The sequence below is a fragment of the Parasteatoda tepidariorum genome, chromosome 4, assembly GCF_043381705.1.
Source record: "Parasteatoda tepidariorum isolate YZ-2023 chromosome 4, CAS_Ptep_4.0, whole genome shotgun sequence".
NCBI lineage: Eukaryota > Metazoa > Arthropoda > Arachnida > Araneae > Theridiidae > Parasteatoda > Parasteatoda tepidariorum.
The window spans coordinates 98,289,294-98,303,839 of NC_092207.1; the positions used below are offsets into that span (position 1 = coordinate 98,289,294).

At 28.4% G+C, this 14,546-nt stretch overlaps 1 protein-coding gene across 1 annotated transcript in view; it reads right to left on the reverse strand.

The window, feature by feature from the left end:
* The window catches only part of LOC107452002 (uncharacterized), a 48,308-nt gene that overhangs the window by 14,641 nt on the left and 19,121 nt on the right, over positions 1-14,546 (reverse strand). Inside the window, exon 3 of the mRNA XM_016068269.3 lies at positions 1,766-1,869. Coding sequence (XP_015923755.2) covers positions 1,766-1,869 — 104 coding nt within the window. The remainder of the gene's footprint in view (positions 1-1,765; positions 1,870-14,546) is intronic.

The following is a 14,546-nucleotide window of genomic DNA, read 5'->3' on the forward strand; positions in this document are numbered from 1 at the left end:
ATGTAATACAAAAATTAAATACTTTTGTATTAATAAAAGCATTAAAACTTCATTCCTTTTCATTAAATATCTTTAGTAAAGGATAAGGGTAGAAATTCTATTTTGGGACTTCAAGGCTAAAAACATGCCAATGAATAATAATTAGATTAATACTTCAAAAGAGAAGTTATTTTAAGATCTTTCACTTCCATATAAGGAAAGATTAAACGATTTGCTTTGAGTAATAAATAAATTGATGAGGCGTAGGAATACAAAAAAAGGCAATAATGACTGACCACTTTACAACTTGTAATCATCCTATATAACGCAGAGCACAAGTTTTTGCGTGGCTTTTTGTTGTTTATCATGCCTAATTAAAATTCGTCAGCTTAGACGGGATATGTATTCCCCCTCTCCCGCTTTGGAGAGGGGTTAAACTGCTATTTCACCATCGCTTAGTTAAATAAACAGATAATGCACAACTGGACTCTTTAATCATGCTTTTTTCACGCAATTAACTAAAAAATATCGGTGTGGATACACCGCATATTATATATATATATTTAAAAAAAAAAAAAAAACACTAAATGAGTTTCAAGAGCATTTGATTTGACCACTAAAATGACGCGCCATATGCTGTCATGCCCTTAACAAATCAAATGCGAGATAAAGAATTTTTACTTTTGTTTCGTTGTAGAAGAAAATCGTAAGACGAACTGCAAGAAACAGATATTTATTATTCGTTCATTCGCCAGTTTCTTTAAATGCGAATATTTGTTACGTTTCTTAGATATTTTTATTAATTTATAATACTTGTTAATTGACTATACAATTATTTTTTTTCTTATTTCACACGCTTTAAGAAAGCAAGTACACAGAAGACTGTACAACGTCGTTTCAAGAGTTGGCGATGTTGATGCTTGATATCCATTAGGCGTGCTCTTCGATGCAAACTGTCTATAAACTATAGTAAGGGTTTTTCTTAACTTGCAACAGAGTTTAAGTTAGTGATACGACAAGTGAAATTGCGTTAAAAGTTTTGTGATCAATAAACCACGTGAATATATAGAAAATTTTGCAATCAACTGTAATGTACAAATACCAATTGCGTAAGTCTTTTTCTTGTCGATCTACCCTCATATGCTTAATAGCAGCCGAAATTCTGCGGTCATCTTCATTTTGACAATATTCTTTGGCTGCTCGGCCTACATTTATTTCTAATGGTTACATAAATGTCAATAATCTATAGCAACCTTCATTAAAATCAATAAGTTGCCATTTAAACTATTAATATTGAAACTATCATATATTATTTTTCATACATATGTAAAATTATTCCAATAAATAGTTAAAGTGATAGTAATTTACTAAATTGTTTTGGCAGAAGTGGGCAAATCCTTTAATCAACTAAGCGCACAAGTTTATACATGTCACAGTGCCTCGCATTAGACTTATTATATCCTGTAACTTTTACGTTTACGAAAATCAATTCAATAATTTTCAAAGGATAGACACTATTGAAGAATACAATTTTATTCTTCATTTTTTTGAAAATTTTACTGTTCCCCTTTAACACTGCATCATCAATACCCGATAATCAGGTGAGCGAAAGTTACTTATTTTTATTCTCATGTTGACGTATTACTACAAAAAAGCAGGCGAACAATTGCGTATTATTTTTAATTAAAATATCGAAGTAGGTACCTATCGGAACCGTATCCGAGTGTTGGTAAAAATGCTGTTTATATATTTCTCAGAGAAAGATACATATAAAAAAATTCCTTACTTCGAACACAATCATATTGGACGATTAAAACGCCATCAGGATTTGAACACTGCTTCTCCATTTCATCTGAATAAGTAAAATTACAGTTCCTGAGGCCAGAACACCTAAAAAGAAAAATAATGATCTATAAATTTAGTTATGACTATTGAATTCATAACAATGACTATTGAATTTATGTGGTAGAATAATATGCTTTTACATTTATATAATAACTTATACATTTGATGCTTATATTTACCAGGCCGCTTTAATTTTGGCCATCCAATATATTTCACTTGTATGCATATAAATAGAAAAACTCATCTTTGAATTTAATGTAACCTTCAATGCATGCATTAAAAAGAAATTTTTTTTAAAGAAATAGTTTATAATATATATAATAATTTAAACTTTACAACAGTAGTTAAAATTTTTCGGTCTAGAAATCTTTCTTGGACATAGTTTTCTATAACTGCTCTTCTAAATACTTTTATAACATAAAAATTTCACAGTGTTTCACTTAAGATCAACATTGCATAAGCTTTGTTAATAACTCTTTAATTGCGCCAGTCCAAAGAGAAAAAGGAGCACATTATTTACATAGCTGTCGTTAAAAAAGTCTCCCGCATGACTATGATACGTTGACAGAAAATCAAATTACTCTAACGCGAGAATAATGTATCTCTGCAAATACAGCAATTAAATTAAGTTTTAGGTAACAAAAGTGTCACATAAGAGAGAAAAAAAACCGCTAACACAAGATAAATATTACAACAAGATAAACAATTATACATTAATAAAATTATTCGACACAATATAGGTATACATTTTTCGCCTTCGCATTCCAACTGCTACAGCGCTAACTTATTATGAGAGTTTGTTTAGAAACTTTTAGAAAAATAGTATAAATGCTAAGAATGTAACGAATAATTGGCCACTATTTATAGTATTCGGCCCTTTTAGTCGAATATTATCGGCTGAATGCTTGGCTAAATATTCCAGTGTTTTCATCATAGAAAAAAAATGGGTGAGAATTTCTCACCCTTTCTCNCACTGTTTTATAATTCATAATTCAACTATTAATTGTTATTGTATAAGAGGTAAGATGTTATTGTTCAACTTTTTCAAACTGCGGCCCGCCAGGTGATCAGTGACCGGAAGTCTGGCCCGTGGGTTCTTTGCACTTGGACAGCCCTGATTTATAGTATTCGGCCCTTTTAGTCGAATATTATCGGCTGAATGCTTGGCTAAATATTCGGTAAAATATTATAGGCCAATTGTTTCAAGACAAAATATGTTTCGAAAACTTTTTGTTTAATTTGAACAGGTTTAATAAAGAATAATTTAAAATTGTACTTTTAACTATACATTATTAGAAATAGTTTTTGCATATATTTGCTGAGTTCTATAATTCATGTGCTTTCAAAATTATGTTCTGTAAGACAAATGGAAAAACGAAAATTGAAGAATTTAATGTAGATTACTAAATCAATTTTTTTTAAGGCAAATTAATTTTATCTCTTTTCGACACTTTCTGTTTTTAAGAATTGAGGACTATTTTTTTCTTTCTTTTTCGTTGTTTTTCTTTTTTTATTCCTTCGGCATTTTAAAGTACTGATTCTCAGACATTTATTCTCTTATTTTTTTAATTTACGGAAATATAAATAACTGGTAACCTGAAAATTTGTGATTTTCAATGTTAAAAATTTTGTTTTCAGAACTAAGAATAATTGTTTTGTTTTTTCTTTTCAATCAGTGTTTATGTTATGACAAAGCATTTTTTAAAAAAAAAAACATTTCTAATAAACTCTATTCTTTTATCGTCGCTTTTTCCTAGAAATACGGCAATGTAAAAAATTTAATTTGAGATTTTCAGAGTTAATTTTTCTTTTAAAAATAAAGAACGATTTTTTTTCCCAGTTTTTCTTATTTTTTTTATTTTTAGAAATTTTTGTCTCCACTGATTTTTTTATTATTCACGGCCAGAGTTTTTAGAGAGTTTATTAGACTTAATTATTTTTTTTGTTCTTCACTTTTTCTTAAAAATACGATAATTGCAAAAACTGAGCTGTTAAGCTAAAATTTTTCTTGCCAGAATTGAGATCGATTTTTCTTTTTTCTGTTTCGCATTTGTGATGATAAAAAAGATTTAACACGTATTCTGTCGCACAATTGAAAAAACAACAAAGTGCCTCACGATGTATTTCAAGAGAAGAAGTGAATTGATGATTTTTTTTTTCTCTCGCTAATGCAATGAAAGTTAAAATGGAAATTCAAAAATTGATGGAACAAAATTTAATTTCGAAATTTTTTTTTTACAATAAATAGCTTTTTTCACAAAAATGCCAAATTTCGAATTTTTTGTCGCTTACGTTGATTTTTTTTATTGCACGGCAGTATTGCCCGTCTTTTCAGCGAATCGTGCAAAATACTGCAAGGTCATCCATCTAGTAGAAAAAAAATTTCTTGCTCATTTGCTATGGTGGGTGTTAAGTTAAAGGTTAGCAATCACATTATTTTTATCCCCAAGCTTAATTTAATGTCTTATTTATTTTTTCCCCGTTATTTTTAAAGTTATTATGATTGCTTCAATTCTTATGCTACATATACCTAGCTGTTTTTTTTTTATACAAGTTTTCTTCTTATGTTGATTAGACATTGTACTCTCACGACAGATTCTATACCAATTTAAATTTTGCATTAGTTTGTTAATAGTGAAATTTCATAATCATAAAAGATATGTGGAAGAGTGGGAGTTGTTTTTCTTATCGTCTGTTAATTTACTGGATACCACTTGTGGTGGAAGGTTCGTACATTTCCGATTATCGTCTGTATATTTCGTCCTTTACTCACTCTAATGAATTAAAAAGTAAAATTATTTTTTATTGGATGAAGTTAGTTTTGATCTTTGTTTTATGAGTTATTTTACCGAACTTGCCGATGTCCCGAGATATTGTATTACTAGTAAAACAAGAATTTCGAATTTTTTAAACATACCAATAATAAAGCTAAGTTTTGATTATTTTTCAATAATGACTAAATATGTTAATATACAAAAAATAACATTTACTATTAACTTTTTTTGTTAAAAAAATTCTGCTATTCGATTGTCGAATATTCGTCATTCGGCCAAATTATTATTCGTTACATCCCTAATAAATACTAGTTTTATCAAATAAATGGCAAGAAATTGTGCTTTTATATTTGCTAATAACAATGAATAACGTTACATTGTACAATAATTTAATAAGGGATAGAAAAATTTTAGACGAAGAAGAGAGGCATAATTGAATCTTTCAAGTTTTGCATTTCCAAGAGTGACTTTTCCTAGTGGTAGCTAGGTTATTAAATAAGAATTAAAATATCACTTGTAGGATAATATATCTGTCTATTTTATCAGAGGATTTTATGATTGTAAGAGATTTGTTATGCAATAATACATATATTTATAAGTTTATTCATATAAAATGATGGTATTTAAAATAATTCAAAATTAAATTTATAAATTCAAGTATGAAGTAGAAAAGCATAAGTTTTGTTATCACTTCATAAAAATAAAATCATTGGAAAATCTGGAAGAATTGGCAGTTATGCGGTTTGGAAAGATAGTCTAAAATCGGCAAAACGACCGGGGGAAAAAAATCGTGATAAGCAAACATACACTAATAAAAAAATTTTTTTATCTCGTAACTTTCAGTAATAACGTAATTGGTAGAGCAAGAAGATAACCGCGTCGCATTAAGCTAAAATTAAGTTTGTTTTTTAAATCGAAGAACTCATTGATTTAGATTTTTAATTAAAAGAAAAACTTAGTAATTTTGAGTAAGTTAATATTTTAATATACCGTTTTAATAGCAGCAAAAATAAATTAAATTCGTGACATAACAAATAAAAGAATATCACGAAATTCCGTAACGGAAAGCGCAAATAGTACTTGAATGATTTTACAAGTAACTTAACATATTCTAAGAGATACAACTTTTTGTTCGATGAATTTAATGTCTATTTTTTTTTTAATTTTGAAAAATGCTTTTCAGTTGGATAACAAGAAAAGAATAGATAAAGGTAGTTTTCCTTTCGCGTTTTAAATCATGCTATTTTAAAGCACCTACAAACATTTGCAGATGTTTTTAAAAAGGCAGGTGAAAACAGAAATAAACTCATTCATCACCTAACAATGTGTTTTAACACTTACGAAAACTTCTTTCAAAAGGGAAAATATAGTGAGTTGGATTTGTGTAAACAGTACTTACTACTAGTTGCCAAAAAAATTAGTTACAGCTGGAATTATTCAAATCAAATTTCTTAAATTCCTTTTTTTAAAAGCAAGTACTATTATGAGTAGACAGTTTGATTTTCGTATTGCTTTTTGGCATTTGGATACCAATCACTATGGGACAAATTATTATTCATTTCAATCGCAGAGCACAAGAAAAAAAAAAAAAAAAAAACTTCAGATGTTTCATTAAGATTATCATTTATCATACCCACAAATAATTATTTTTAGAAAAAAAAATTGGATGCTTTTTAGAGAAAACCTCACTATATATTTTATTTATTTATTTACTTTTTTTCTAAATTTTCTTAAAAGCTAAAGTATTATTTATTTAAATATATATTCCTTAACGAAAATAATATATCAGTTTTAGGTAAATTTTTTTAAATTGATTATTGAATTTTTTATTAATACAATCATTTAGATACATATTTAACTTAAAAATATAATTCTTATTATAAGTTTGTTGAAATTAAAATGATGAATGTAAGAAATGCGATGGCAAATACTGAAACTAGAACAGAATTACAGCTTCTTTTTTTTTCTTCAATAAAACTAATTCATATGTCCTACGAAATTAGGTTTTGAAGCTCATTATTTTCACTAAAATTATAATAACGCAACTTAACTTACAATATAAGAATTTCTACAATGAAAGATAACAATCGATATTTGGAAACAATGCTTTCATTTATAGGCTAGCAGAGACTCTAGAAACAGAATGTTCTCTTCAAAACAAATTATTAGTTAAAAATGATTATTTTCCAAAAAAATTTCTTACAATTTTTATGGTTATGGTGTAGTACATCAGAAGTTTTCTAAATGATAAATAAAAAATCTAAAATATTTTTAAAAAATATATTAAATTGAGCATCTCGAGAACTTTGAAAAACAGTGTAATGGTATTGGTTTGTTACAAATTATACTAGAATTCTCCGAAAATTGCAAAATTGTTATAAACATTTCCTTAACAAGAAAATGATTTCTATTTCTTTACTTTTTGTTAATAAAAATATATTCTTTTAAATAAACGCATAGGGTCATAGGATCAAATCCAGTCAATCCTGTTTAGTGGAAGATGTTTCTTGTTCAGCGTATCTTTACCGTAGTGTTAAGCCATTGGAAACTTTGGTGAAGTGCTAGATGAGTTAGTTGTAACAAATCAAACGACTCAAAAGTTAAATTGTCTTCTAATTTAAATGAGTAGGTTCAAATTTAAGATAATATTGAGTACAGAGTTAAACTGTCACAAATCTACTTCGTCGATAATTTGTTTAACCAACATAGCCAAAATAACATTTCTTTGCAATGTGGTAAATATATGCACTGGTTATCTAAGGATCACAAAAAATCACAAAAATAGCGATGATAACTGGCACAAAAATAAGCAAATTGCCAATGAAATTTGGGTGTGTTGTTAAACGAGTTGCTAACAATAACTGCAATATGTAAAACAGTAGCGCTGCAATTGAAACCATGACGGCTTTATAGTTAACATATTCGATGTTTTCGAGTGCCTTTGGGCGGCGCAGTAGGTGATAATTTCGTGCTACAGGACGATAACGCTATGTGGGGCAGGGCTCGCATTGGGGATGATTATCTTCGGGAGCAAACAATTCAGGGCATGGAGTGGCCAGCTCGATCATCGGGCTTGAATTCTATCGATCCTGTTAGGGATGCTTTGGGAAGACGTGAACTGCTCTCGGTCCTCATCCTCAAACCCTTGCAACAGCATTGAATAAACAATGCTTCTCTTGAATTGAAACCATCACAGATCGTTGTATTACTACTTGAAGGGATCATATTCCAAACTTGGGGTACTTTTCCCATTCAAAACTGACACAGTAGATTACTTTATTTCACAACTATACTAATGTCTGCAACACTATAATTGTCTAATTATTACTTTTTTGTGTGCGTTTTTATAAACAATTTGCACTTAGCTGTGCGTCAATTTCATTTAATTCTACGTGTAACTGTTTGAGATATCGTTATTTGTGCAATTTTTCTTTAATTTATGATAGCAAGTGTAGATAAGTTTTTAAAGAGGAAAAATTCAGATCTATAGAATAACAGTTGCTTTTTCATTTATATACACCTCAAGTATTAAAGGTTTTCTTTTTGGTTTGGTTGTTTAAAAAATTACTAGGAAAAGAAAGAAATAACGGAATAAAATTAATATATACATATATAAAAGTTAATATATAAAGGTTATAAATATATACGAATTTTTAAGGAAGTGGCGTTCTTTTATGAACCACTTAAAATAAAAAGAAAATTTGCTGACTCGTTTTATATTTATTAACTTTCACCCATTTAAGTCTTGTTGCGCTCGTTTAAGCAACCAATATTGCTAAAAAGAATCACGACCTCCACGATAAAAAAAATGTTTCTCAATGAAAAAATAAATAATAATAAATGCTACTTTTTAACTTCCTTTCAAAATCACATATGTCTATATCCGTTCACATACAACAAAAAGGGGAAAGAACGCTTAAGCCAGGAAGTGACGTTCCTGATTTTACCCTCAGCAGAACACAATATCCGTTAGTGCGGAACCGATGCCACTGCCAATCCACTAATACTGAAACTACTCAACTTATGTACGTACATAGTTTGCTTTAATTAGTGCAACATGAAACGTTCTGTCTTCTCTGATGGAGTAACGCGAGTTCATTATGAATTAGCTTTCATGGCCGGCATCTTTTTCTGCTTTATAAGGTCGGTCGTGTGTAATCATAAACCTCTTTTGTTCTTCAGATTCGAATTTAATAACATAATGGACTTGTTTTAGTGAGGCGCGGTTTAATTAATGGGGAAAATAAATGATTAATCTACAGAGCGCTGCTTTTCTTCTTATTTAATAACTTTTAATATGCTCGTTGCTAAAAGCATAACAATAGAAAAGTACTTTTTTTCCCCCTCCAGTTAATTTAGTATAGTTTCTGGTTACAGATGATTATTAATAAACACATTTAATACATAAATGGCTATTAATGAGTAAAGGAAAATTAGTTTTTTAAAGCTTTATTTAACAAAATGTATGATTTTTGACCGGGCAATGTAGAGGGTCTTTGACTAATTTGTATTGTGAGCTCTATAAATCAGATGCTTTCAACCTTCTATAGCCTAAATTTGGGTTCCAAATTTACAGCAATTAGCAGGGGTGTGGAAAATTCGAAAGAGTCTAATATTTCCCTTGAACACAGTTTTTTTTTTTTTTTTTTTTTTTTTTTTTTTTNTTTTTTTTTTTTTAAGTTACAATAACTTTTTCAAAATATTTTTAGAAAGTAAAGTTAATATTTTGTTAAAATTTGTTAATATTTTTTTCTTTAACAAAGAAAATTTTTTTTCTTTTGATTTCACTTAAATTATCAAAAAACAGCAAGCGTTAAAAGTAATATAAAACAAAAAAAATACTTACTGAAACAGTTATGATTTACGTAACTAAATTTAGGTAAGGAATTTTAACTAAAAAATCAAAAAGTTTTAAATGAAAAGAAATTTTTTTTAAAGTAACAATTTGTAGCAATTTTTTGTTTTTTTAAATTTGGCTAAAAATTTCCCCAGATTCGTTCGATTTGGACATATTCTGCAGTCCCCATAATAGGTTAAATTTTTTTTCATTATTATTAACCCCGAAATAATAAAATACTACATAAAAGGATACCATTCTATCCTTTTTAACAAACTATATTCTCTATAATAAGCCACAGTAAAAAGTAATTAAGCAATTCATTAAATAGAGTGGTTTTCAACCCATATGATTTTCCCTTGAAATCACTGACTCATAGTAATGGATTTTATGGATGTTAAATGTCACACAGCATGGATTAAAAGGTTACCGGATTTGTCGCTACTAAGTCTGAAGAAGCTTGTCATCCTGACTAAAAGTGCCGATGAAAATAACCTCACGATTTTATGGCACTTAAAATCGTTTTATTGGGAAGGCGATAAAATATTTCGTAATGAGCATGATTGTAAAAAAGGAAGGAGAAAATTAATTGCTGCAGAGATGAGTAAAAGGTGCATTCATGTTCTCTAAGAATACAATATTTAAATTTAAAAAAAATATTTTTATTACAATTTAAACAATTTACGATATTTTATATCATATTCAAAATATCGTAACAAACTACAAAATATTTCTTTAAACGCTGGAACGAATTTCAAATTTTCCATATTGCTTTGTTTCTAGGTTCTTATGTTTTTATATTTCGAGATATATTTTATTTCGAGAACTGCCATTAGAGGCAAACTTCACTATTTGATTTTCTTTAGAAAATGGATTTCCAGAAACTTGAGTTGATTGTCCTTATTACAACAGACTTGATGCTTTTTAAAAAAAAGGGGAGAGGTGTAGTAAAAAAAGTAGTGTAGTTACTTTGCTTATTTTTTCTTTCTTTATAGCGGATCAAGGAGTATTGAAATTTGTGCTCTTTAGCTAATTAGGAGCTGATCAAAATTTCGATTTCAATTTGTTTTAAATATCTAAACAGACAAATAGACATGAAAGAAAGTAAAATGTGATAAAAATAAATTATTTGGTGAAAATCATAATAGAATTTTTTCCATCGTTTCATAGAAATCTGAATCGGGCAAACTGACAAAAATAATTAAACTATACAAAATAAAATAAACATATATATAAAAAAAATCAAATGTTCTCAAAATAATTTTTTTGATCAAGTTTACCCTATTTGTAAAACTGCAATTTATTTGTTCTGTAAAAACTAGAGTTAACAAAAGTAGAGATGTCAAAAAGGGCGATTATTTTTTACAATCTTATCCATTGCATTACTCATGCAATAGATTGCATGAGTAAAATGGACGAATAGTGACTTACATTTTTTAAAATTTTCTTTTGATTGAAAGAATTTTTTTTAAAGGTTTATTTTACTAGCTTTATTTTTTACAAACTAATGTCGAAAAGTATGAAATTTTTCATGTTGGCAGCGTCTTGAAACCTTAATAAAATTTGGTTTAATAAAATTAATAAAATCATAAATATAATAAATAAAAGCATAAATATTACTAACTTCTAAAATAGGGAAAATATTTGCTTAAATTATACAGCCGTGAATAATGTGTTATCATTGCTGACTCATTGTTGAATTGATTGCAGGGTACAACCCCTACGGGTATTGATACTTGCACCCACACCCAGTATAAACATTCTCTTTATTTTCTTATGGGTACTCATCAAGCTACGAAGTCAATCGATCGACCATTATAAGAACTGTTGGGACCAGAGGAAAAGTTTTCGGGTGATTAAATCAGGAGTGACGTGTTTACTCTGTCACCCTCTGTCATTCCCAGCTAATGCATTAATGATGCAGTGAGGGAAAAGTGACAAGAGATTTTCTTCTGTCACACTCACGCTTCTAGGAGTGTGATTTTTACAGAGGGTTTTCAGTAAAAGAAATGTTTTACGCGATGTTTTGATAGTTTTTTTTTTTTGTTGCCCTACTGCAATTATAATGTTAATTTAATAAGTGAGCCAGGGAGCTTAAAGATGGTTTTCATATTACGGTTCTAAGCAGGGAATCGATTATTTTTCCTTAGTCAACAAGTTTGGTTAATGGATATGGAATAGGTTAATAGAATTACTATTTATATGTTGTGTTGGTCAAAATCTTTTTAAATTACATTTATTAAACTACAAATTAAATTAGACAGCAAAAATTTTGATACAAAGAGAAAGAAAAAAAAAAAAGGCAAAATACTAAAATTGGGAAACTCTGTATAATAAGAGCGGGTAAAAGTTAAATAAAATGGATAATTCATTTCATTTGACTTTTAAAAATAAGAGAACGTTGACAAGGAATTTCCAAGTCGAAACATATTTTTTTAATCAACAGAAAACAACGTTTATGCAGAATTAATCGGTCTGCTTAACCTATTGTATTTCGAATACTATTCATTTAACTAGCATTAGTACAAACTATTTCTCAACATAACTAATCAATAGTACAAGTACTAAAATTACATGAAAAAATATCCAACAATAAAAAAAATACGTCTATTAAACATACAATATAAAACTGTTTACTTTCGGAGTGCAAAGAGTTATAGATTAATTTAGAATTAGTTTGACTACCTCAACTCCCACGGAGCGTAAGTTTTTAGTTTGAACTAGTCCATTCTTAAATCTTCATTTCCTTTGAGGTAGAAGTATTAGAAACGCTAGGCGTATTGAATTCAATTGCTCGCTTTATGAAAAACATCTGCTTACCCCCATCCAAAAACTATACAAAGCTATTTTAAAATTAACACATAACTGTTATAAAAAAAATTTTCTTTGCCTTAAGCCTATTTTTCTACGACTCCTAAATTGTGTCAACAATTTTCTTAATCAGTCGACAGACCATGAAATTTAGGGCATTTGAAAACAAGAACCCCCCATAGCCAGCTATTGTTTAAAATAAAACTTTTGATAAGTTTAAAAATTTAATTTAATATTTAATTTCATTACAGAAGAATTAAAACATTTGTTTTCTCCCTGAATCATTTCGATGATAATTTCAGATTTAGTCATAGTTGTTGAATAACAGTAGTCTCCATATTTTTAGTGCCCTCAATCAAAACCATGACATTAAAAAATAAAAGATTTTTAAAAAATTTTTACATGGCAATTTAAGCGGCTTCATTTTACATAATTTTTATCATTTTTACTTCTAAGTTTCTCATGCTCGATAAAACATTAATAAAATTAAAACGTCAGTAAAAATTTGAAGAAAAAAATATTATATATGTATACATATAAATATAAAAATGAAGAGTTTGTCTGTGTGTCTGTCTCCCTTATAATTTCAGAACAAATTGTCTAATAATTTAGACAGTAGATGAAAAAGACAATTTTAGGCCTTTATCCTAGACCGCTCAGTTCAGACCGCTTAGAGACGTTTGAAAAATGAAATTTTCATTGGCTTTAAACTCACCGTTTATATAAATTAAACTACAGGCAGTTTTTTTTTAAAATTTTTTATAACATCAATGTTTCAATGCTAAATATTATAACATCAGTGCTAAATTCTTTAATAATGAAATATGTTTCCATAATAACCATTTTCAAAGCTGTTCTTTTGAGTTTTCATTTCGGAGTAAACCATAATTCGGCAAATTTTAATCCTTTACAGCTCATTGACACCAGCAACAAATTCCTATCTAGACTAGATATTGCAAAAAGACTGCCAATTTAACAGTCGGACAGAAAACCTAATTTAAGATTATTAATGATAAAACAGTTAAAAATCTTCATTCCTCTAATTAAATATTTTATAGGTTATAACTCATAACCTTTACCCTAAGCATCATTTATTAATTTAGGATTTCGCCGAAAGAAGGTTGATTATTTAGAATTCAGAAACAGAAAAATATAGGAACCGTTGCCTATCAGGACAGGTAGATAATATTTAAAATGCCTTGTTAAATGTATTGCCTAAAAATCTGCCAAGTTTAAACGACGGTTGAATAAATCGAGTCAAGATAACATGAAGGTAGCAAAATTTGTAATGGTAAATTTTCAACAAGCTCTTAAATGACAACGTTTCCAAAATTTTTCTAGTAATTCTACACAATGGATGATTTTTCTTTTTAATTGCAATTAAAATAAATTTATCAAAGGATTTTCGCTATGTCTCAAACATAAATAGTTTAAGCATTTTATATTATTTCAAATGACTTAGCCTAGTTCATCAACAGATCATTATTATGATTTTGAAACAATAATTGCATCAGTAATTGATGCTACGGTCTTAGGGGATTAACGTCTAGACCCTATTTTCCCAATGAAATTTTCAGTCTAGACTATAGACATTAATTTTACTAAAAAGAAATAAAGAGCAAATTAATGTGCCAAATTTAAAACTTGGTAAATCTTAGTATAAATATATAAGGTTGAATAGTCTAAAAATAACACTACCAAGACAAAACAATCATTTAAAAATTACCCTATTTTCCGCATTCAAAAACTTTAAAAACAGTCACTAAAAAACTACGAATGATGCTAAGAGCATTCGAGATTTGGGAAAATCCAAAAATTCTCGATAAATCGAAAAGTTCTCATAAATTATTTTCTAATTATTTTCCAAATCGCTTTTATTTTGAAAATGATGAATAAATAAATAGACGAGTGAAAATATTATATGCAGTATTGATTCAACGTACATTTTCAAATTTGCAATCGTGTCTCTTATAAAATTGTAACCTGGAGGTTCTTGCTCTAGTTCGATTCATATGATGATTTTTTCTAATATCCCTTGATAAACTTTAAGCCGTTTGTGCTTTGTAAAATATCTATGGCTACTACTGTTCATTTTCGAAAACAAGAAACAATCCTTCATCTTTTCTCACATCTCAGCCCTACTTTTATGAAATAGAAGTAGACTTGACCGTATGCGCAAATGCGGGGAAGGTCCTCGAATATGAAAATGTACATTCTACAAATTTCTACTTGAAAATGTAACTAAACAATCTTCTTCAGAACGGAATAAGTATTATTTTTTAAAAAGTTATTACAGAATT